Source organism: Lepisma saccharinum, chromosome 2 (assembly GCF_977018435.1).
Source record: "Lepisma saccharinum chromosome 2, izLepSacc3.1, whole genome shotgun sequence".
NCBI classification, from domain to species: domain Eukaryota; kingdom Metazoa; phylum Arthropoda; class Insecta; order Zygentoma; family Lepismatidae; genus Lepisma; species Lepisma saccharinum.
Genome location: NC_139230.1, coordinates 126,018,393 through 126,045,181, shown reverse-complemented (window position 1 = coordinate 126,045,181; position 26,789 = coordinate 126,018,393). Strand labels below are relative to the sequence as shown.

General features: G+C 39.1%; 1 protein-coding gene across 1 annotated transcript in view; it reads right to left on the bottom strand.

Moving 5' to 3' along the window:
- Positions 1-26,789, bottom strand: part of LOC145984488 (uncharacterized) — a 53,117-nt gene that overhangs the window by 5,247 nt on the left and 21,081 nt on the right. Inside the window, exons 2-4 of the mRNA XM_083118145.1 lie at positions 13,406-13,623; positions 5,911-6,021; positions 1,448-1,558 (exon numbers count right to left, since the gene is read on the bottom strand). Of these exons, the coding sequence (XP_082974271.1) occupies positions 1,448-1,558; positions 5,911-6,021; positions 13,406-13,616 (433 nt within the window). The 5' untranslated portion in view covers positions 13,617-13,623. The remainder of the gene's footprint in view (positions 1-1,447; positions 1,559-5,910; positions 6,022-13,405; positions 13,624-26,789) is intronic.

Below are 26,789 nucleotides of genomic sequence, written 5' to 3'. Positions count from 1 at the left end.
CAGATGGAAGGCCTGTGTTGCTGCAGCCATGAACCTTCGGGTTTAAGAAGGCTAGAGAGTTAGTTAGTTAGTTAAATAGAAGAGTCATGTGGCAGACACTAGCAGAGTATGATATTCCAACGAAGATATTAAACCTAATGAAAGATATGTACGAAGGTTTCAGGTGCAAATAAAGGACAGCTTACATAATACATAGATGTTACAAATGGAGTGAGAGAGCTGTATTCTATCTCCGACAATATTTCTGCTAGTACTAGATGCAGTTATGAAAAAAAACTGATTTTCAGGAAAAAAGGAATACAATGGGGACTTAAGATAAACTATAAGATCTAGATTTTGCGGATGACATCTGCTTATTATCTGAAAGACTTAGCGACATGAAGGAGAAACTAAAAAGACTACAGGAGGAAGCAAAGATAGCAGGACTCACTATTAATGTGAACAAGACAAAGGAATGAGAGTCAATGCAAGAGGAAAAGAAAAATTGAATGTTTGTCATGAGCTGGTTGAACAAGTAGTCATATTTACAGATTTAGGAAGTGTCATAACAAAAGGAGGTCCAGATTAAGACATACAAAATAGAATCAAGAAAGCCAATGTGGCATTCATACAACTGTATCCCATTTGGAAAACCTGCAATGTTTCTAGAAAGACAAAAATAAGGATTTTCAATACAAATGTAAAATCAGTTTTACTGTATGCTTGCGAAACCTGGAAAACAACGCAAGCTAACACGAAATGGATACAAACCTTTATTAATCGCGGTATCAGGCGTATCCTCAATATAAAATGGCCAGAAATAATATAAAATGAATTATGGAGAGAAACTAAACAACAGACAATTGCAACCCAAATAAAAAGAAAATGGGAGTCTGTTAGGACACACCTTACGAAAACCAACTGGAGCAATAGAGAAAGCAGCCTTAGACTGGAACCCCTAGGAGCCCGGAAAATAGGACGTCCGAAGAAGACATGAAGAGAACAGTAGAAGCAGCAGCCGAGAAATATAAAACATTGAGAGAGGTCAAGGAGTTGGCACGTCACAGAGCCAAATGGAGGAGTTTCACTGAGCCAAATGGAGGAGTTTCACTGAAGCCCTATGCTCCTGATTGAGAAAAAGGAATTAAGTCAAGTAAGTCAAGAATCACTCTCGAGAGAAAAAGCCAAAGAAAAGAGAAAGACCAATAGAGAAAAAAACAGAATAAAGAGAAAAGGAAAGAAATAGGTGGTCCAATTGAATTTCAGACTGGCACATTTAAATGAAACATTACTATAACAGATTTTTTCTGCTTTATAAATTCAATGTTATCGAAACTTGAAAGATGGCACATTAATCAACGATATTTCCTTGAAACTAAATGTTTTTTTTAATTCATTCACTACTCACTTCCAACTATGAAGGATACAAGAATTATATTTTCACGCATTTCCAATATGAAAAACTCACCTATTGGTTTTCCACTCTTTTCAGGGGTAATGCTTTTAATCACATCCTGTATTAAGCCGAATTCAGGTGCTAGAAATTTAGTTCTCTCTCCTACAGCACTGTCACTGCAATCTGAAATAAGGGTAAATATGCAGATAGAGATTACCATTTTATTAATATGCAGAAATTTTCACTCATCACTTTGCAATACTACAACTCGCAAAAGTTGGTGCAAACTTTAGATTAGTATTTACAGGCCCGTAGCCAGGGATTCTTTGTGTGTGTGTGGTGGTGGGGGGGGGGGGGAGCAACGTCAATCCTTGAGGGCAAATTTTTAATATATTGTGTTGCATAGGCAGATATAACTGGTACACAGAAGCACGAGTCTCCCCCTCCCCGCACACACAAAGAAACAAGTAACCGAAAAGTGATGATATAGTGAAACTCCAACGAACGACAAAAAATCTAGTAACATCAAATAATAAAATTTAACAAATAGGCTAATCGGGACTATCTACTCGAAATGTGCCGCTACTGAAAATTAATCCGAGGCATCTACATTGCAGGTAGATAATGTGAATAGACTTAATACGTACCAACAGTTTTGACCCTCCCTCTAGAACTGTTTAAGGGAGTCCTTTATAAATCGTCCTTCATATGTTCCCCTCCAGTTTGCAGTACGCAATATATTTACGCATAAAGGAATCAATAACACCAATGTGTTGTGTTATGCAAGAATAATAGATTTAATTAAATAATAATGATTACATATTATCTACATGATGAATACTGTAAAAATGTGTAATACCTTTCTTGTACATTAAAACTTTGGTTTCTGTCTACCACGGATCCTATTTGCTTCAAAGGGGAGACCCTTACACTCTTTACAGACAATGTTGGCTTACTGGTTACGTTAACCATTTTGCAAAATATTGTGCGAATTGTATTATTTTATTGTTTAAACACATTTCTTTCACACCCAACAAACAAATAGGAACCCCTTGATTGGTCAATAACTTCTTGGATTACGGTGTCGTCATTTAATATGTTGCATAGAGGGAAATTTGGTACTCTCTTTACATTAAAAAAATGCGTTCCTTAATGACTGTGGAACGAAACCAACTATATGAGGGGTCTCCTTCACCTTAATCCATCCTCTCAGAACGAGGTCTATGGGGCACTTATCGCCATCACTGAGCAGAAGCGTTGAAACGCCAAGTATCAGTTTTTTATGCTGATACTGATTTCTGCTAGTCAGAGAATGTCTTAAGATGAAATAAAAATAGGGGAATCCACTTCACAGCAGAAGAGTTGATTGAATGTTTTGTCAAATAATAAAGTTGTAAAAAAAAAAAAAAAAGGTAAAGAAGTTCCCCGTGCCATGCATATAGCACCATGCCATGAAGACACATTTAGGGGATGTGGTGGTAGATACCCACACATTCTAGATCTCTGCCAGATGTGATCTGCACCAGGCTCCGGCTGCCTTTACCCCCAGGCACCCATTGATTTGAGGCTGGTTGAACCATAACCCCCTGGAACTAGTTTCAGAGGGTGAAGGTTGAGCCCCGGAGACGCTTTATGCGGGATAAGGCCGGAAGAATTTCGACCTAAGATCACTCACCTGAGGAATCGAACTCTGGTCTCCCTCATGACAGACGCTGTACTGAGTAGACCACCACGGCGCTTAAAAATTAGGTTGTGGCAGAGCTATATTAACAGCCAACGTCTGTTCAACACTGATATATATAAATAAGAAAATATGTAGAATATAATTTGAGAGATTTTCAATCATATTTACTTTACTGTAACTTTCTACTTGTCATTTTCTTGAACCTAGTATACACACAGGGTGCCGGTCTATAACACTGACAATTTTCACAGTCTAGAAGACATCAAGGCGAACATTTTTTCTTAGTACCTATATTCTGGTCCAATTCTTGTTTCGATGCTACAAGCCATAAAAAATGGCATCATCTATCCTTAATGTGTGTAATCCCAATTAGCTTAATCGTTGCAAATGGCAACATTCAAATATTTTTACTTCCGTTTAAATAAAATAGCATGATATTGAAAATTTATGATTCTAACAGTAAGTCAACACTCACCCTTTCCTTTATAAAATGCATTTATCATAACACCTATGTTGCTTATCGTGTTTGCATAAGATAAATAATTCATTAAGATTTTAAATTTATACAAAGGGTACTAGGAAAGTTTAATATGGCGCAAGCGGAGATCGCACGTCGTGACAAGTTGAAGCGTGTTGAGGAAAATTGAACACCTCGCTACGTCAACAGCATCTTAATAAATTATGAAACCTGGCTTTACTATTATGACATGCCTACGAAAGCCCAGAAAAAAGTCTGGGCGTCCGAAGATTAAAACACGCCCGTTTCTCCGCCAAAATCCCAATCGTCGTCTTTACTGTGTGGCAGTTGTGGAGCGAGTGGTGGTGGAAACACAGAAGACAGTCACCGCCAAGTGATACACTGAGGAGTGCCTGCCCAGAGTAGTTCTAGCTCTCAAAAACGTTCTTCAATGCTTAAGGGTAGACGCTTAGTTATAGTTTTTCCATCATGACAATGCTTCTGCCCACCTCTACAAAGTTTGCATCAAGCATTTGGCACATACTGGGCTGAAAGTGCTGGAGCATCCTTCCTACAGTCCAGACCTCGGTCCATGCGACTTTGCACTGTTCCCTAATGTCAAGAACAGGCTAAAATGAATAGGTTTTTCAACGAATAGGCGTGGGATGACGAGTGTGCCCGGCTCCCTGAGGAAATATGGAAGAGTACGTTCGATGGATGAAGAAGCCTATCGTGTGCCGTGGAAAGTATTTTTAAAGACAGTGAAAATGAAAGGTGTATTGCAAAACTTTCCTAGTACCTTTTCTATTTACACTCCAAAAGATGCCTAGTGAAACTTATCACACTACAATTGTTATTGCTTTCTAGCAGAAATAAAAAATGTGAAACACTATCACATTTTCGTCATGTTTGATAATTGACCCAGTAATCTGTCCTAGTCTTTCATTAGCAGACCTCCATGGTGGGGTGGTTACACAACGCACTGCGACGACAGAGATCGCTGTGTAAACCCCAGCCTGGGCATGGGTGTTTGTTAGTGTCCCTAAATCGATTTCATATCATCACTCGTTCTCATTGTTGCGATTAACTAGAAGTGACAGAAAAGCGACGTTAAGTAACAAAAAATCAAATATCCACTCTCTTCTCTCCCCCTACCACAGCATCACTATTACCAAAAGAAAGAAAAAATTGAGCATTTCAAACTTAATACAAATCCAAGAAAAAACATCCAAGCACATCACACACCTTTAATAATGAAAGACCATTCAGAATTTCACAACTGTTCTAGATACTGAAAATCTGGAAAGGGAAATTTTTCCCAATTTTTGTATGACAGTACGGAATCCAACATACCTTCCTTAATAAATCACCAATCAATAAGTGTGTCTTGTGTTGCTAGAGCAATGTAGGATATAAGAATAGCTAGTGAGAATTCCGGATAAGAATGTGTTGTATATTTTCACAGGTTGGCAAAGCAAGTCTCGGGGGGGGGCAGTTTCCCTCCCTGCCCCCCCTCTAGCTATGGGCCTGAGTATTTGGAAATGTCCTCTTTAGAAATAATCTAATTACAGCCAAAATTTGCTCAAACTAATTGAAATACATTTACTCTTTTCGAACTATTATATTCCATTTAAGAAGTTTAACTTTTATAGCTGAAGGGTAAGGGGAAGGAACAAGGAATGTCGCAAAACCAGTTTTTGGAGAAACCGACATTTTAATACTAATCTTTCCTATGTTCTTTCACAGTACCTCAAATATTAGATTTCTCTTACACTCACATTTCTCATTTCATTCCAGTGGTGTTTGTACAGTTTGTACAGAACCCGAAGTACTATGCGCCTCTACTGTTATCGAACCTGGGACCTTTTTATTACAAGAGCGAAGCAGTTACCACTACGCCACTGACGACAGGAGCGGTTTAAGAGCCGGTCATCCCCATTGAGTAGCGGCAAAACTTATTTGATTACATAAGCGTGGCAATTGGTTTTAAAACAAGCTGGATTTGTGCAGCAGACAGGAATTAATTGAAGTTACTGAGTAGCACTGCATAACGTATGTATATTGCAAAATCATGTAGCAATTTAGAAATATTTTTGACGAGCTACTAATATCTATTAATATCCTGCATGATCTTTCAATTAAACTTTAGTTGTATCTTTATTCCATTACAAATGTACCTTTGTGTCGATATTTTGGATATTAAATCACAGATTTATTATCTTATACCTTAACTTGCAAATTCAAATCGCAATAGAACACAAACATGTGTACTCTATTCCTATTATTGAGATTGGTACTTTCATTTATGCAGATATTTATTCTTAATCCTGAAATAGTGTAAACTGAGGGGAATTAAGAAAAAAAATTGGTCCAATAATAGAGAGGATACGTTACCATAAGGATATTCCGCATTTGAAGTCTTCGTAGAAGCGTGTTTCTTTTTCTGAAGCTTCTTTACTGGATTAACTTTCTCGTGTTGAGTGCCAGCGATTCCATTCTCGAGATCTACCAAAGAGTAAAACAATTTTATAAACGTCTGTATTACGGCTAATCCCATCTGAAACCCAAAGCAGTTACAGCTCTGGAAATTAATTCAGTCATTACTGAGTAATTCAAGTATTTTTACAGTTAACTTATTCTACCTAAGACAACTAAGAACGTGTTTTGTTGTACAATGACTGCAAGAGCGTTGCTTTTCATTCTGATAATCTAAAATTTATTTTCATTTGAGTAATGTAGCAAAGCTCTTGTATTTATATTTGAAAAAGTCAGCAAAATAATTTCACGTATCAAACATACATTTAGATTACAATTGTTTTCAGTAAATTTACTTTGTACATTCCTGTTGAAACTGGCAAAAGTAACCAAATTTAACTCATTTTAATAACTGCGTCAATGGCGTCATCTTTTGAAAAGCATTGAGTAGGTTCAACTCGGGGTTCTTGCATGAATTCATATACAAAACACATATCCGTACCCACGGTAACGCTTCAAGATTTTTTGTGTACAAATAAATGTATCACTTCAATGTAAATACACGTGAAGCGACGGAAGTACAGTGTTGCAATACGCATATATTAAACACCAGAACACAATGTTTAGATTAGGCTGTGGAAAAGCTAACGTGGAAGTCACTCGAGTCATCAAACAGTTGGACAGCAACTGTAAGTTACAAGACTATACCGCGTTTGTTACAACCTGTCCCCTTTCCCGCGCTAGGGAGCGCTCGACAGTTTCGGTGCCAATGAGAAACGAGGAAAAAATCGTCTGCTGGGCAGCGAGGAGCGAATGGAAGCCAGTAGAGAGGCGCTTACGTAGACGCTGTTGCGACGTTGCGTATTTTAATTGGCTGCCTGGCTTTGACTTTCCCCAGCACCGAGAAAAGCCAGGGAGCAACTAGCGCGGGAATCGGGACAGGTTGTAACAAACGCGGTATATGCACAAGTAACAGCCTTTTGCGATTATAATTATACTTACTCTCAAATAAATTTACAAGACATGTTTTTCTAACTCCTTGAATACTCAAATTTATTTCCCCAAAATATAGGATCAGTCTTTTGACCTCACCAGCCTTGTTAGCATCGCAGATTCAGGCCTGTATTATATCGAAGGCCCTGGCACATTGCTTATAAAGAAGAAAGCATCTTACATTAGGAATTGCTTATTTGTGTACTCTATTTCGTGTGTTCAGTTTCTTGCATGGTTTCCTGTATGTATATTGCAACACCAGCGCATAGATTTGAAATTAGTTTTATGGATAAATTCACCTCTTGCCGCTGTTTCGTCATCACGAAGAAAACAAGGGATTGGCCCAACTTCTATACTTTTAATAACCTTGACATATCCTCCATAACTTTCGTAATAACGGCATGACCACGGATATTATAAATAATATAAACCGCTGCCAAGTATCAAATTGATGATCTAGAATTATTAACAGTAATTACACTGGGTAATAGTTATAAAATTGTTTTGTTAAACGTGGGGACTTAAATTTTTAAAACATAACAATACGAGGAAAATTATTAGGTGGGCTCGAGCCATACAGGCTCATACGTTGGCGACAGAACTGCGTTACCAGTACCTCATTTGTAACCCAGTTACAAAGACTAACAGCATAAAATTAAGTCAAATCATTACGTATATTAATAAGAATTATTCACCAGAACCTTAGTCTGACATACGAGTACGTGGATACGAATTAGATCAGTATCAATTGAAGGGAATTTTATAAAGTACAATGCACACTGGGGAGGTTTACTTTTGGTTAAGCTAATTAGACCAGGCTTTAGAAACTTGCTTGTACTTGTGGGTGCCAGCGACGCCCCCTTCAGCGCGAACTTTCCGCCTGCACACTGTACGAACGCGACAGAGAAAGCCTCCTGCCTCGCTCCCCCTTACAACGCTGCAGCACCGCTGTTCGCTCTGCAGTCCACCAGTGCACGAGAGCGCTCCACCGCAAATACAGCGGGTTGACCAGGCCTGATCTAGACTATTTGTTATTACAAGTGGCCGGATAATTATACTGCATTTTACAAATTCATATTTTAAACGTTTTTTGATACAAGCATATTACGTATTCAAATGCTTATTATATGAATCATACATGTAAACTTTCATATTTTAAGTCAAGACGTACATGTGCAGTCATCTAGAAAAGTATTCCTAGAGAGAATTGTGGTATTGCTTCTTTTTAATCTGCTATGCTGTGCTACGCAATGCAGGCCTGGTTAGTAAGACAAGATTTTAGATTCTCCCCCTTCCACCCACACCTGCGAACTGTTTATCACTTGAACATTATGCAAATTAGGACACGGAAGAGAAACTCGAAACGTGAGTTTGACACAGAAGAGAGAAGGTGCACGCGACACTACTACTTTGCTCAGTTCGCATGATACAGATATAATTGCATGAACAGTTTATTAGTCACTCGAAAAAAGAAAACTTAAAAGACCTTATGTAAATCACGTTGTAAAATTTGTGCAAGTTATTGAAACTCGGGAGAGGAATGTTGTGCATGAGAAGAAAGATCACATGCACTGACCTCGAACTATATACGCTACACTTCCCAGCCTGGATAAAACTAAAACTAGAGAAATTGTTCTCAACCTTCTTGAAACCATATCCCGGAATTTTTCCATTTCTTTCTTATTTTCGTAAATACCTTTCAAGTATGAGATTTTATGCATTTTGTAAAAATATGGATAACAACGTCTCTTTGTAATTAAGTGATCCCGGGGTCGTTACGCGGTGGAGGCACAGTCACATTTTAAACTGTAGGCACAGTCCTGATTAGTCTGTATAAAATGGACATAAAAAAATAAAACTGAACTCAAATATGGTATTGAGATTGTGTTATTTGTCAACAAATTTCAGCAGAACATTTCTCAGCTCAGTATAGTTGATGCGAGGATCCGGCGGTTGAGAAACAAGGCACTAGAGTACTTTACCACTTTGATCTATTTTGGACTAAAGTGCCTCCATATGCTGGATTTTTAAAATAATAGTAGTCACGCCCTAAATGGCCAAAACACTGCCTCTTCACACGATGTTTAAGACAAATCACAGCCGATAACTGCATCAAGAAACTTGATAAAGCGAAAATAACGTTGTTAAGTCTTAAAACATTACTTCATTATATCAAGAAATTAGCTTCAAACATGTAAGGCCTCCGGTTGGGCTCTGAAAATAGCTCGTTGGGGTGAAGTATTCACTGCGAATATGCAAACAATCTGAGGCGACACGATGCACGGTATTGAGAAAATGGCACAGTCCGAGTGACATGAGACACTTGCAGCTTGTCTCGCTTTGGTTCGAAAGGTTCAATTAATTCCTGAGTGTTTGTTCTCTTGCAAGCGACACGTGTCTCGTGCAGCTCTTCGCATGTTGCGTCTCTCTTCGGTGTGGATTCTCCCTAAGACCTTGAATGCTCACGATCAACACAACGAACAGGAGGGGATGTTTCGATTCGCTGATATTCACTTAAGAAGCATATACTCCCCTTCCATAGCCGAAGGCATTACGTAGTCGACTTTTCGATTTTCATTTTGCTACAGAAGTTCCCGGGTTCGATTCAGGGCCTGTGCATTTTTTTTTTTGTGAATGTTTGTTCGTCAATTTCATCTTAATATCCATCCTGATCATCATGTTAGCCAGAAGATAGAAAAAGTGACTATATAACCACAAATACATTAGTGATGCGGTTGCAGATATGTTCACATTTATATACAGTATACGTATATTTCACTTTGCGTGTGCCCAGCCCACCCGGGAATGTGTTCTGATTTTATTTCATACGCGCCGGCAACAATATCAATATAACTTTTTTAAAACATCTGAAATGTACTTCATGCAGATCTACTAATCGGGACTGATCTATAGTTTAACACAGGATCATTTCACTGTAATATCACCATACTAGTAAAATAAGCGCGGCTTTACAAATTCAACACTGGGCATGAATATATGTTTATCTGTGAGTTGGGATTTCTATGTGATAGTGAAACATGTGTATCTCTGTCCTTGTGTGCGTTAACGAGAACACGAAATCTCTTCGATGAGAGACAGACAGAGAAGAACTCTCAAAACCTGGTCCAGGGGAAATACCAGCATTGCGTGTCAGTGCAAATTTTAAATATATATTATCACCGTGAAACTGCAATCTCAAATTAAATGTGGTATTGTCATTAATTAGTATATTAGAGAGAGAAGCGCATCTTGAGTGTCAAACGAGGGCGAAAATTTTGCGGGGAACAGTCATATTTAATATATTCCTAAATATTAGCTACATCTAAAACGTACCGAGGGGCATACTGAAAGTAGAATTTTTTTAGAAATCAGAATCTACCAATACATGGAAACAAAGTAAATCATCGCAAACTGAACTTGTCGATGTAGTGTGACGTCATTAGCTTCGATCGCGTGAGCAGTCAGTTGTTATAAAATGGCTGACAGTGATGTTTCCTTTCGACAACGTGCTGTGATTAAATTTCTTGTTAAGGAGGGAGTTCTAGCTGCTGAAATTCAGAAGAGACTTCAGCGTGCGTATGTAGATGTTTGCATGGGTGCTAGCAGTGTCAGAAGATGGATAAAACATTTTAAGGAAGGAAACAGGAGCATCAAAATCAGCCTCTGAGCAATCACCCACTAACTGCCTCCAAGGAATAAAACATGGAAAGCAGAAAGGTACATTCTGGTTCAAGCTCCGTCTTGCATTGCGGGATAAACGTTCCTGGAAATAAAAATCATCCTTCAACACGATAATGCATGCCCGCACTCTGCTCAGTTCACCAGGAAGGAAATTGTGGAAAATAAGATTGGAAAATTCTGCCTCACCCTCCCTACAGTCCCGACATTGTACCCTTCGACTATGATCTGTTCGGTTTTGTGAAGGAACAGGAGGCCAACGCTATCAGACGGAGGACGTACAGAAAGCAGTGCGACAGTATCTGCGAGCAGCTTTAACTGAGTTCTACCGTAAAGTTATTTTAAAGTTTCCAGAAAGGTGGGGAAAATGCTTGCAAAGAATGGAGACTTTGTTGAAAAGTAAAGTCTGTTGATTATGATGCAGCATGTTTTCTTTAATAAAACCAAAACTTGGTTCATTAAAAATTGTTGCTCATTACTTTATGACCCTCGTATATTTCAAGAAATATTCAACATCTTACAGGTTTTTTTTTTTTCTGTTTGGTTATATTTGGCAGGGGAATGTATATACCGTTGCTTCCTTGAATCGCTGTCGAATAAATATATTAGTATAGTTAGGCTCACCATCTGGCCGAAGATCATGACATGAAAATTCAATTCACCCCAAACGTATGACTTTATCCTGCATTTTAGGGGTGCGGGTGGAGTATCATACAGGTTTGTAAGTGATAGTTTTGCTTTGTGTAAAAGGAAAATTATCCCCTGCACATGCGCACTCTAAAATATTTTTGCCGGCCTCCGGAGTGGCAAGGATGAAGTGCTACGAAGCCAGGGGTCCCAGGTTAGAACTCGGGTCAAACAAAACAAATCAAATTGAAAATCAATTTAAAAAAGTGAAAATTAGTTATTTACGTTGGGTTTCATTATAATCCATTATTAGCGTTAATTAAATAGTATATATAGTTTTAAAATGTCTAACAATTGCAAACTTTGGCACATATTAATTTTAATAATTGCAGTAGATATTTTTTTTTTGTTTGGGTTTAGTTTCAGTCTACTTCTTATGCTGACCGACAAATCGGGACTGAACCTACAGGTTAAAGTGACATCCGAAAAAAGTGCGCCCACATCGAAACCAGGGTTCCTCGTTTGCAAGGGACGACGTTATTACTACAACATCGGTGAGGCCTGCATGTTAACTGATTGATCTACCTTTTTACAAATTTCTCTTCATGAAACTCGCGTAATCTGGAAATCGTTCGTGCTTATCTTGTTCTGTTCTAAAAATATATTAACGGCCATTACCTGAGTTATGTTTAAGAAAATGGGGGAGGGAGCTCATGTCGAAACATTTTTGGTGCTACGTATGAGAAAAGGTTCGGAGGGGATTGAGACTGATAGATTGAATGCTTTTGTTTATTTTCTTCCCTTTTCTGCCACTTTTGGCAGAAAATCTCGAACACAATGAGTGATATGATGAAATTGATGAAGGGACACCCCTAAAGAACACCTATTCCCAGGCGGCCTGGATCCGAACCCGGGGTCCCTGGCGACGTACCGAGCTCGGCTCACCAGTCCGCCACGTAAGTCAGCAGAGTGGATCAAGAGTTTGACATGCATGTTATAGCGCTGTGTATATTTTTTGCGTTTCTCGCTGAAAATAAGAAAGGTTTGGTTAATGTAAAGGTCTATAGAGTGGCCGCGGTAGCTCAGTCTGTAACGCGTCTGACTACCATGCTCAAGGTCCCGGGTTCGATCCCCGGCCGGTTCAAATCTGGGAACTTTCTAACGTTGGAAGCGGCCCCGGCGCCCACCCAACGTCGAATGACATGGGTACTTGGGGGGAAACCCTGGGGGGTAAAGGCGGTCAGGGGCGTGATGCAGATCACATCACCCCCACTCATGACCGGATCAAGAAAGTGTGGGGCGTTACCCCCACACCTTCATGGCGTGGTGCTAAGCACAGGGGAGCACTTTTACCTTTTTTTTTTTTTTTTTAAAGGTCAATAGATGGCACAGAACAGATATTACGTCATTCAGTCTACGGATTGAGTGTAGGAATTCTGAATCACTTCACTCCACTTCAGCTGGCCCACTTTCAACTCATAATCGAACAGGGCACCCGACGTGACTGAATAGGTCAAAAGGGATTAGAATTGTCGCACCTAGCGTTAAGGTTTATTTCTTTAGTAGATAATTGGCTTAACATTGTTTTTAGTTTTTCGTAATTTTATTTGTTGACCTTACCCGAGTGATAGTCATTACAGACAAATGAAGGGGGGTCAGTTGCTTCCCCTCCCCCCTCTTTTCGCTACTTTTGTCCCAGCAGTCTGCTAAACCTTATCTACCAAGGAAAAGTAAACTGTCAGTGCCTCCCCAGTTCTGGAAAATAATCCGAGCAGTTTTGAAACTATACTGCTGGACAAAAAAAAAAACCGGACACTTGCATTTTTTGTGATAACGCAATGTGTCGATAAAAGCTCTGGTACAAGGGCTAACTAAATGTTGCAGAAACTGAATTAAGTACGAATGCATAAACAAAGTCCGAGCCTATGAATGGTGCATATGGTACTACATGATCTGCCGAACATTCTGTAATATACCTGCGAGCTGTTATTGCAATTCAGATGTCAAATATTAAAGTGTCCGGTTTTCATTTTCCAGCAGTATAGATTGCCGCCAAGTGCATTTTAAGTACTTTTCCGTGCACTAGTTATTAGTAAAACTAACTTTAAGTCCTCACCTTTCAGTATTTGTTTTTGCTTCTTAATTTCATCCTTGACCTGGTTTAATTCTAGTTTCATGGCGTTGACCTTCCTTCCCTGAGCTTCAAGGGACTCCTGGCATCTTGTATTGTTGCATCTGGTAATCCCCTTCATGTGCATGTTGATATCCTTCACTCGACCCTCCAGTGCGCACAGCTTCCTCCTAACTGCAACCTTTCGTGCTTCCATTGTCACGCTGTAATACGGAAAGCAAAATTAATTTTATTCCGTTGATTGTACCTCTGCACGAACAGTTTACATTACCTATAACGTATTCATTTATTAAATTGCGGTTTGTTGGTTATCTATTTGGTTCATTTTACTTAGACTATCTGCCACTTTTGGAAAATCGCGAAGATTAGTGACAAAATTGATGATGAGAGGACATTTGTAAAGAACACCCATGTTCAGGCTGGGATTCGAATCCGGGATCTCTGGCGTCGCAGCGCGCTGTGCTTACCACTCCGCCAGGAAGGCCGGCAAATTGCTGGTAGGACAAATTTGTCGATGAGAAATTAAATTGAAGGTACACCAAAAACCGCGATTCCAGGCAGGGATTGTATTCCGGAATCTTTAGTGGCGAGAACGTTCGTTCATTCATTCATTCTTGTTTTCCACAATGAGGTTCAGTTTATATTCGAACAGAGTAATGAACAGGCCTGATAATGTTCGCATGAGTACATGAACACTCATGTATGTCTTAAATTACGTACATATTAAATGCACACACACACACACACACACACATACATACATACGTATATTTATTCGAAAAAATACTGTTTGATGTACACAATTTACTCTGATACGACTTCTTTCACGTCTGATTAACTTTCTAGATAGTTGGTAACAGACTCTCACGGTGTTCCACGGAGGGCGTTGAACACAATTGCTGTGCGTGTTGCATAGAGTTGACAGCTAAGGGGCTGTTGGCCACTATACCCCAAAGATGTTCCATTTCCTTGTGCGAACACTGATGCAAGCGGCAATACTTCTTACATTCGGCACTAGAGTGCAGCATATACAAGGCATGTCTAGGGGGACAAAGGTCTGTGCTACATAGTTGCAAACTTTAGCGAGAATTCGCTAAACCTGGCGGAATTTAAGGGGGAGAGGGACAATTTCCCTTAGGTCCTTGTATTACTTCAAATATAGCGTGATTTTGGGAGGGAAACTTGAAAATAAATTGAACTGTTATTCTCACTCTTTCAATTTAAGATTAAGTTACAAGGGAGAGGAGTAAACCTGCATTCAGTACAAAAACATTATTGTGAACACTTGTATGCGAACCGCACGCGAAGCCACTGGTAATGAAATTAAAAACTGAGTTACACCGAAAGAAATTACTAAAATACAGGGACTAGGTAGGATGTAGTATTTTCACGTTCTACCATTTAATCCAAAGAAAATATTTCCACGGTTTTCAAAATTCCACAAATTAAAGAGTTTTAGGCGAGAGGTCACAAGCTTTTGAGTAAAATTTTGCTATAACTTTTATAGACTTCTTTCTAACGAGATTTTTAACATTTTAATTTTGATGTTCTTCAAAATCTGCGTATTCACTATTCAGTATCATTATCTCTTATCTTGCTTGTTTGAGCATTGCTCTTCTTTGAGCATTGCGCACTTGAAGCGAATAGAGTGATTCAAAAGTAGAGTCGCTTTGATAGATTGAACACGAAAACTAGGGAGTGATTCAAACAGGGAACACAACGAATATCTCATCTCCTTCGGCGTGGTATGTCAAACTGCGAGAGACTAAGAGACAAATTGTCTCAATGAAGGTGTACTTACTCTAATTCCACTCAATTCTTTCCACCTGGAAAGTCGCGATTTCGTCGCTAAGTGTCCGTGCGACGTAAGATGCTTGCCCTTACTGTCAATGGTGTACTTTCAATGTATTTACACATTTATTTAAACAATTCCATGAAATTGTATAGTTTTATTAATTATTTAAAATAGCTACTTTTTATGAAAGGGCATTGAAGGGCACAATAAAAAAATCTAACGGAAGTGTTGTACTTTATTCTCAAATATATTTTTGCTTAAGCTCCATCCTACATATTTCTACCACCTCTCCCCCTCCTGTCCACTGATAGTTTCACCTTCCCCTTGGCTTTCAACATTGCATTCTCGTATGCTGTCGAATCCTCTCTCATGCCATGTTTATTCGTCCCTGCTAGTAGCCCAGTCAATGAAGGACAAAAGGAATGCCAATGTCTGGAATAATTCCGTAAAAGCTGAATTTTGGTCAGTTCTTAGAACACTACTAGTAAAATCCGAAAAGTCCCCGCCGCTCCTCGGGGTGTTTCCCCACAGCTCCCCAAACAAATTTCGCAAGTTCTCAGTTATTGACCTATATCTCCGTAACCAATCATCGTAGGCAGGTAATCTTTTTTCAGTCTCAATCCGCATTAGATGGGATACAAAAATGATTCTGTTCACGTTTTCGATAATGTTGGTGGTTTAGCCGTAATTTTAAAAGTAATCTTTAAAAAGTGAATTTTCTCTAGTACTTTCTGAAGTTTTTGTCATGTAACTTTTGAACAAATTAAATGACAAGAAATTGATTCGAATAAAAGTTGTAGCCTAATTTATAAGCTTTAAAATGATAAGTTTTAATATTTTAATTAAAGGTGCGCCATAAAATTGTCTCCAACTGGAGGACAGCACCAAAAAGTGTATCACAGTCCGGCGGTTAAGTCCGGAATCATTGATTTTTCGATAGAAGCAAGAGACTTTGTAGAATCAATTGTTATACCACTTGAGACATGTTCAGTCTGGTAGCCAATTGCCATCTGCGTGCTGATGGCCACCATATTAAAAATAGTCAGCCATATTGGATATTTTCGATATGATATATCTCGGGAACGGTGGCACCCGTCAACTTCAGGATTTTTCAGAAAAATATCACATGCCAAAACGTGGCAGTGACAAGGACGTTGTAGGACCTCTACCACCAAATCAAAAATTGAAGCCATTGACGTAGCACAGTTTCCTGTGGTCTTTCGCAAGTAAATTATTTGAAGCCCTTAGATAAAGAAAATATATCAAGAATTCCATAACGTATATACGCATTGATGATGTCAGAGCGATGGAGAGACGTTTTTCAATTCAATGGTCTTTATTCTTGGGCGAGGTTCAGCAAATGCTGATCTACCACCTAACCCGACAAAGAAAAATGTAGCAAAGTACCTAGGTACATTATTATACATGAAGATTATAAGACACTACATAAGTAAAATAACATAAAAAGAAACTATAAAGAAAAACTACTACCACACAAAGAAAATCACAAAAAGAAAACAGATGACAACATATACAGTGCGTGTGCGCTAATAAATGAAAAGATAATATACATGTATTAACTTAGTTTCGGTCCAGTTTTTTCAATAATTCACAGGAAACAGTTTTTAATCATATGTGGTCTTACTTTGCTTCTGATCATCAATCAGTGAATCATATGCGGTCCTACGAAACTGTTTGTAGTTCAGTTGCTTTATTTCCAAGAACGGGAGAGAATGAAATGGGAGGGGAAAGAGGACCTCGCAGCATTGCGTACAAAGCAAACATTGCTGTAATAGGCTAGAAGGTCGATATACTTTATTGTCAACTAAAACAACGTAGTGTATACACAGCTTTGCTAAGAAATGCTCTTTGTTATCAGAGGCATTCTGGTAACAGTGGGAATAGCAAGAAGTTAGTGTAGTTGCAAACGCTGCTTTTGAAGAGCAGGAGAACTGATTATGAGGGTTGTCACTGCCTCCGCGGTAAACTAATACTTTCTCCCTGGAGCTCAAGTTGTGGTGCGAGACCTATAGCACTGGGACAGGCAGAGTTAGGTTTCATACCTTGCCCTTGTGTCAGGTTCAGACTTTAGTCCACTATTTAAATAGAAACTGGATTCGACTTTCTCCTTTCCATAAAACTATCACTTTCAGCAGTCTTTTCGTACTTTTCCACGATGCATAGAATATGAAATTGAGACCACTTAATTTGCTGTCTTCCATGGCACCCCTCGTCCATGTTTCAAAGCTACATTACAACATTCGAATTATACGTATAATACATTACCCAAAATTCGAAACACGCTACGTTAAGCATTGCACCGCAATGACGAAAATCACTTTAAAGAAACATCAGCGGCCACATTTTGTGAGGGAATTACTGTTTCTTTTTCTCGTCTCTGAACAAATTTTATGTTACTTTGCACATCGAAATCTATTCCGAGGTAATTTACGATGTGATACTCTGACAGACCCCGTATTACATTTTTGGTATTTAGCATTGCTTTTCTGCCATTTTTGGCTGATCGCGAGGATTAGTGATGATTTGATTAAATTTTATGATAGGACACTCGTAAAGATCACCCGTGCCGGTGTAACAGGACATCTTTACCACCGGAAATTCTTACCCCCCTCGGTAAAAATATCCAAGAACAGAATTACCCCCCCCCCCCGGTAAAATATCCTAGGACTGAACCACCCTCCAATAAAACAACTTTCATGATTAGAGACCGGATGTTAGGCAAAATGCCTATTCCTTCCTGTTAGATATATGATGAAAACTAATGTTGCAAAGGCCAGGGGGGAGGGATTAGCTTCATTTAAAGGCAATTTAATTTTGCCTATTTTGCCTATTTCATACGATATTGCCTATATTTCATAAATGCCAGATATTGCCTATTTTAGGCATTTTCTTTAAAATTGGGACATGACTGAACTCTGTGCATACAATTTCCTGTTCCAAGAAATTTAAAAATAACAGTTAGCGAGTTATTGCAGCTAATAAGGACTTGGACAAATTAAGGGCAATTCAACAAGTTCTGAAAGGTGAAAATATACAAACTGAGTTAGATCCACATGTTCTTGCGTGCTTTAAGTATGCTCCGGTAACATCTGCGGAGGTTGAAAGATCTTTTTCAATTCTAAAAAATGTGTTGTCCGATCGCAGACAACTTGTCGGTTGATCACCTGAAGAAATACCTTGCTGTGATGTGCAACCGCAATTAGTGCTTCTTATTCAGAGACTGCCAAACCGTACAGTACAAACTTTAAATGCATTTAAACAGTTTCTTAATTCGAACTGTTGTGTGGAATATATAGTGTAAATTTTTTAACTGGAGTAACCCTGTGTGCAGTGATAAATTGTATATTTAAATAATTTGCGTACTGGTTGGAAGTAGCCAACAATTTCTTTTGTCAGACTATTGTGCGTAGCCATTATACAATGGAAAATCTTGGGCTGGCGTGACTCCTGTTTGCAGTAATTTATTAAGTACAATATTGGACTGCTGTCTCGAATGATCAGCTCCTGGTTTATTTTAAGCAACTATAAAGAATGTTATATGTTTCTATATTATTTAAAGACCTATTTCTTTTTGTATGTCTATATTCATTATTTTGAGTTAAATTTCATTGCCTTTTTTATTGCCTATTTGTATTTTAATGCCTATTTAACTGCCTATTTTGAAAATTATAAGTGCTTATTTGCCTGCCTATTTTATATGTTTTTAGGGCCTAAACATCCGGTCTCTATTCATGATCTTCCGTCCTGAATGAGGGTAAAAATGACCTAGGACAAGATTACCCCTAAACAGAGGATAGTTATTACATGGTTTTGTGGTGAAAGGGGGTAAAATATCCTAGGACAAGTTTACCCCTTACCAAGAAAGTTAGCTATTACGTGGCTTTCTAGTGAAACTGGGTAAAAATATCCTGGGACAAGTTTACCCAAGCCCGTAGTCAAGAATTCTTAGTAGTGGGGGGGGGGGGCAAAGTCAATCCTAGAGGGGGCAAAGTTTTAATATATTGTGTCACATTGGCAGATATAGTAGGGTACACAGGAGCACGCGCACCCCCCCCCCCACACACACAAAGCAATAACTGACCGGAAATTGATATCGTGAAAATCCAACGAACTAAAAAAACTTCAGCAACATCAAATAAAATTTCAGATAAATAGGCTAATCGGGACTGTATCTACTTGAAATGTGCCGCCACCGAAAATTGAATCTGAGGCAACTAGATTGCAGGTCGATAATGTTAATAGACGATTAACATGTACCAACAGTTTTGAGCCTCCCTTCAAAATTAAGGGAGTCTTTTATAAATCTTGCTTCATAATGTTTCCCTCTAGTTCCGAGTATGCAAGAGTTTTACGCATAAACGAATCTAACAAGAATTCAATAACACCAATGTGTTGTGTTAAGCAAGAAAAATCGAATTAATTAAATAATAATGGTTACACTTTATCTACACTTTAATGAATACTGTAAGAATGTGTAACGTACAACGTCTTACTTTTTTTGTACATTAAAACTCTTAGTCTACGACTGATCCTATTTGCTTCAAAGGGGAGAGACTTACATCACTACAGAAAATGTTGGCTTACTGGTTACGTTAACCAATTTGCAAAATATTGTGTGAATCAGTGGCGGCGATTTGGTCCCAAAGCTGGGTGGGGGGGGGGGGCAAGAACAGTTTTGCGAAGCAAAATTGGCATAAAAGTGGGGGCAACCGCCCACCTAATCGCCGCCACTGGTATCAATTGTATTATTTTATTGTTGAAAACACTTCTTTGATATCCAACAAACAAACAAGAACCCCTTGATTGATCAATGACTTTTTTAATTAAGGTGTCATTTCATATTAAGTTGCATACAGTGGAATTTGAGAATTCTCTTTACATTATGAAAAATATGTTCCTTAATGACTATTATGAAACCAACTATATAAGGGGCGGCCTCCACCACACTCAATCCTCGCTGCGTGAGGTCTCACGGGTGCCTATGGATTTGGTGTTTAAGTCAACTTTATGCACAGTAAGGCTAATCTGGACATGACCTACAGTTTAAAGTGAAATCCGAACCACCATGTGCCTCCACCGGGAATCGAACGCGGGACCCCTTGATTACAAGGCGACGACGCTACCACTGCGCCATCGGGGGTGGGGGGAGAAGGGCTCACGGCTGCCTATCTCCACCAAAGTGTAGAAACACAAAATAAAAGTTTTTTATGACCATAGCGATTTCTGTCAGTCACAAAATGGCTTAAGGTGAATAAAATTAGGAAAAATCCACTCCACAACAGAAGAGTTGACAAAATTTTATTTAAGAAAAAACGTAAAAAGAAAATGGTAAAGTTCCCTGTATATAGCACCGTGCCATGAAGACATTTAGGGGAAGTGGGGATAGATCCCCACACAATCTCGATCTCGGCCAAATTGAAGGTGATGTGATCAGCACCATGCTCCAGCATGCCTTTAATATCCAGGGTTGCCTCCCAGGTACACATTGATTTGAGGCTGGGTGAGCCCCGGAGCTGTTTTATGCGGACAAGACCCGCAAAAATCAGATCTTTGATCAGCCACCCCAGGAATCTATCCCGGTTCTCCCACGTGGCAGTCAAACGCCGTACACTTATTTTTTTTTTTTAGGAAAACTAAGCCGTAGTAAGCCCTGTTATTCACTTTTCTCAGGTTGTAATTTTTTACATTTTCTGTTTTCCCATTTTTGAGCAAACATCCATGTCCGAACCGGGATTCGAACCCCGGACCTCTGGTATCGTAGCGTCATTTTCTTGAACCTATAAACACACGGTCCGACCCTGTAACGGCAATTTTCACAGTGTGTAGATGACATTAAGGAGAACAACTTTTCTTAACTATTTGCTCGCCCAGTTCTTGTTTCGATGCTACAAGACATCGAAAAATTGTATCTTCTGTCCTTAATGTAAGCAATCCCAACTAGCTTCACGGTTAAAAAATGGCATTTATTTTTACTGCCGCTTAAATTTTAAAAGCAATAGCATGGTATGGAAAGGATATCATGAAGTTAACACTTACCCTTTCCTTTATAAAATGCATTTATTATAACACACCCATATTGCTTATATTTGATGCATTCGCATAAAAGAAATAATTTAAAAGATTTGAAATTGATACAAAGTGTACTAGGAAAGTTTTGCAATATGGTGCAAAAGAAGGTCGCACGTTGTGACAAGTTGAAGCGTGTTTAGGAAAATGCAACATCTCGCTACGTCAACAGCATCTTAACAGGCGATGGAACCTAGTTTACTATTATGACATTCCCACTAAAACCCAAGAAAAAGTATGGGTCTTCAAAGATGAAAACACGCCCGTGTCTGTGCAAAAATCTCATTTCATAAAGATAATTATGGCCTCCTTTATTGTAAGGGGAGTTGTGGAGCAAGTGGTGCTATTAACACACAAGACAGTCACCGCGAAGTGTCACACCGAGGAGTGCCTTGCTCAGAGTAGTTAAAGCTCTCAAAAACACTCGTCCACACTAAAGTGCAGGTTTGGTTTAGTTTAGTTTACTTAGCTTTTCTGCCACATTTGGTTATCGCAAAAATGAGAATGAATGATGATATGAAATTGATGAAGGGATCTCATATGAATAATCCAGGCTAGGATTCGAACCCTTGATCAGTGCGCATTCTTGTCCTGTGTGTTGTACTCTGCAGTGAATAATGAAATAATTTGGAATGAAAAATTTCTCAGAACTCAAAAAGCCAAATGAATATTATTGAAGAAACTACAAAAAAGTGTGTTATGTTACCCGTTTCGTTTCTGTGCATAAGTGGACTTAAAAACACCAAATCAACCAACCGTGGGGGAGTGGTTATCACAGCGCGCTACGACACCAGGAGTTCCGGGTTCGAACCCCGACCTGGGCCTGGGTGTTCTTTGTGTTTGTCCCTTCATTAATTTTATCGTATCATCTTCGCAATTAACCAATTGTGACAAAAAAGCGACGCTAAGTAACAAAAATTAAATCAAATCATTGATTGATTGCTTGATTTTACTTTGCTTTTCCCCCACTTTTGGCTAATCGCTAAGATAATACGATAAAATTGATAAAGGGACACACAAAGAATACCCATGGCCAAGCCGAGATTCGAACCCAGATCTCTGGCTTAGTGGTGAAATCAAAATGGTATTTTATTTTCGAATGTGGGTTCGGTTTACGTGTAGTATTTTTTTAGTACTCATTGATATTCATCATTTTGCAATCTTTTCCTGTTGACATTCTTTTTTAGGAAGACTGGGCCCTAAAGAGGGGAAGAGTGTGACCCACACCAACCCTACCACCCCTTGAGCACGCCACTGATTGCTACCCCAAGGGTCGACTTCACCGCACGTCACTGCCACAGTTCCAAAGTTTGCATCTAGTATTTGGCACATACTGGGCTGAAAGTGCTGGAGCATCCTCCCTACGGTGCAGACCTCGCGCCATACGACTCTGCACTATTTCCTCAAGTCAATAACAGGCTGAAAGGAGAAGAGAACCTTCTAAAGACGTGGGATGACAAATGTACCCAGTTCCCTGAGGAAATATGGAAGAGTTGGTTAGACGACTGGTTTTGAAGAATGAAGTTTATAGTGTGTGAAGAAAAGCTTTTGAAAGATTTTAAAAATGAAAGGTGTATTGCAAAATTTTCCTAGTAAATTTTCTATTTACATTCCAAAAGAAACCTGGTGTAAGGAGTCTTAACGTAACGAAATGAAGCTGTATTTTCAATTACGGTTTCCGTTACGTTACAACCAGAAACAGAACCTTTTTCGTAAACAGAAACGTTACCTCAGGTATATCGAACATTACGTTACAGGTGTGCATAACGGTACCGAACCATAACTGATCTGTAAATCAGTAGGTCGTTAGGTGACGCTTTAACGTTACATCTATTGCCGGCAACCAGTAACGTTACAAGGTAAGAAACAGGTTCATCACGTATTGACTAGTAACTTTAGTGTGTGTGGAAAGTGATAGTAACGTTATAATTAACCAGTAAATTAATTGAGACCACGACTGTAAACACGTTACACTCCTTGCTTCAAAGCAACAACGTTATTGATGTATGGTATCATACAGACGTTTCGTTGTGCAATACCGTGTCCGATGCCGTGTTCCGGAGAGAATAACATAGGTCTCTCGTATAATTGTCCTCGTTACTTTTGTAACGTTCCAGTTCTTTTCCTCCACAAAAGTCTGTTTCAAAAACGTAATACACATATCAGTTACGAATAGCAAATACCGTTATCGAAGGAGTTTTCGAAGAAGCCTCATAATTGTGATCGGCAGCATAGTAACATTACAGTATTTTGACACCTTGAAAGTCATTAAGTTATAATACGTATTTTCGTTTTGGATGTCAGTGAAAACATTAAATTGTAAAACAAAACGTTTGAAAACATCCGTAAACAAGATTCGGCGTGACAGAAGTTCTGGTTATCGGAATTTACTGATTAACTATGTATTATTCACAAATATATCTCTTCTGCATGCTGAATCAGTTTACCTGGATTTGTTCTAATTTGATTATCTATGCAGGATGAATTTTAACATGTGCGTTCACTTTATACGATATGAAAACAAACGTTTGTAAGAAAACGTTTATCTCTCTCTCTCTCTCTCTCTCTCTCTCTCTCTCTCTCTCTCTCTCTCTCTCTCTCTCTCTCTCTCTCTCTCTCTCTCTCTCTCTCTCTCTCTCTCTCTCTCTCTCTCTCTCAGTTTACATGTGTTACATCAATTTAAAAAATACAGTATGTTTGGCGATGAGAATGATTCGTGCTTAGATTAAGTTGCTGAGGGACGAAACAAAGGACCAACCAAAGAATCATCCGTGCCAGGCGTTCATCCACGTAAGCGAGAGGCAAGCTTTTTCCTATCGGAAGACGAAAAATAATTGCTTGCTGCGCGACCTTGGGAAGGCGAAGTGAACCACAAGGAAAGAAACCTGCGCAGACCCGCGACTCTTGTGCACCGTACTGCCGCTTTTAGGGGAGGGGGAGAGTTGACCGTGCTTCCTTATGGGCCGAGCTGAAGGGTAGAAGGGAAAGCTGCGCGGGGACTTTTCGTCCAAGGTTTTTTCCCCCTTGTGTTCGCTCCTAGCAGCAGCACCACCACGCAAAATCGGAAAATTTGAATCTTCAAACTTTGTACACGTGACCTTCGGTCACGAAGCATCCGAGTAGACAACACCCTGGGGCGATATGAAAGGCACTTTTAGCAAGTAGAAATTACGTAGAAACGAAATGTTAGATGGAATTGTTGTACGAAACAAACGAAACCGCGTTTGTGCAACTGGTCTGTAGCTAGACAGGGCCATTGGACTCAAGAAGTCAAGAATTGTATGGAAAGTGATTCTCAAAACTAATCGAATAAAATGACAGTATATTTTATCATTTACAAAGGCCCTCATCTGCTTACAATTTTGAAAATTACTTTCAGTAATTCTTGTCTTCTTGGACAGGAGGTGCATTAAACTTTTTGGTGTAGAAACAGACAGAGCGCCCGCCTACCACGTTTGAAAGAAGAGCATAGGCAGACATGAAAATAATTTTCAAGAACGACATTCGACGTGGACATTGAGCAACGTGTGACAAATACAATCGTAACAAAGGACAGGATTCTTCAAGAAACAGTAATTTTATAAAACGTCATATCATTTACTCAGTTCATCCTTTTATCCTCCTTTGTTTGTTATACTTTTGTATTATTCTTCTTGTTTTATATAGTTTTTCTGCCACTTGTAGATAATCGCGACGATGAAGATGAGTGATGATCATATTAAATCTATGAAGGGATGCTTACAATAAGAAAAAACACCCATGCCCAGGCGCCTACTCGAACTTGAAATATTTGGTACCTAGTGTATGAGTGGAACACTAAAAGACTTCGGCCTACGTTTCTACTGCTCTGAATTGACCAAAGCATGTGGTATGTGTTCTTCATTTTACTTAAAAAGCCCCCTTGATACACGAGGTACTACAAATAATTTCAGGCATACCCTCGAATTTTGATTGCCTGGCGCTTTTTTTTAACTAAGTAATGAAGTGACGCTTATATTCATATTAGGCCTACGACTAGCTCGAACTAAAGAGACTTGTGAAATACTGTGTATATGTTATCCTTGTGAAGAGAGAAATCTGTAGTTAAGGTCATTCAACACGTCAATTTGTAACTGAATGCAAGTTTTCTTTGATTTAGCGGGAAATCAGTCTTCTATTGTTGTAAGTAATAAATGGAAACACATTTTCTGCTCGAGTAGGAATCCACAGCCGTTATCCAATCAATCAGTTTCTGTGTTTGAAACTTCTGTCTAGGAAAGCTACATACAATTTGCTTTTAATAGCAGCAGCTTCAAAATAACCTATCCATTCTTGTCATGCCAAGTAAGGTTTGATTTTGATTTGTTATATTTAACTTTGGTTTTATGCCACTTTTGGCTAATCGCGAAGACTAGGATGGGTGATGCAATGACAAAATTGATGAAATGACATCACAAAGAAAGTAATGAAAACAATACACAGGCTGGGATCCGAACTCGGGACATGTGGCGTCGTATTGCGCTGTGCTAACCGCTCCGCCAAGGAGGTCTGCAAAGTAATGTTTGACCATACATTGTTCATGAAATAAAAACATAACATTTACAGTGGCTCACATTAGTAATCGAATACGTAGCATTTTACTGCATTTCTTCACAATATTTCAAAATTAACATGTACATAAATATAAACAAGGGTGAAATATTTATACGCATTTATTAAAGCTATATTCCCAGTTACATTTTTCTTTTTTAATTTTGGGTGCGTCAGCACTTAGGCTATTTTGCACCCGCCACGTTATACGGGGTCCAGCCCCTTACCATAAATAAAATAACTGTAATGTCGAATAACTGAAACATTAAAATATTCTGACTTAGGTTAAAAGCTGAGGCTCCAAAGGGGCACTCAGCACACATGACAAAAAGCAGAACACACAGAATTAGACTGGCCATAGAGTCAGTCGCCAGAGCCTCGTTAGTCCGCAAAGAGCAGTCCAGGGTGTACTATGTGGAATGAAGTTGACGATTGGGTGTACTACGTGAAAGGTCACCCCTTACATCCCTGTTAAGTTTTCAAATCTGAAAATAGTTATTTATGTTAGGGTGTGAAAAAAGAGATCACTTTAATATTCATACAAATAGTGAAAGCCTTTTGTTTCTGTTAAGCTACGTTCCTATTCTGACAAGTTCCAGACCCATGACGCGGAACATGTGCCGGCTCATGTTGCGCGTCATTTAGTGCACAGTTTCCAATTCACAACTACTTCTGCAAAATACGCCCGGGCCTCCCCGATGGCGCAGTGGTAGCGTCGCCGCCTTATAATCAAGGGGTCCCGGGTTCGATACCCGGTGGAGGCACAAGTGGTTCGGATCCCACTTTAAACTGTAGGTCCAGTCCCGATTAGCATTACTGTGCATAAAGTGGACTTAAAACACCAATTCGACAACAACACTGGAGTGCAGGACCACAGTGTAGCGCGTGCAATGATTTAGAGTAGTCAGTGTTTCTTCT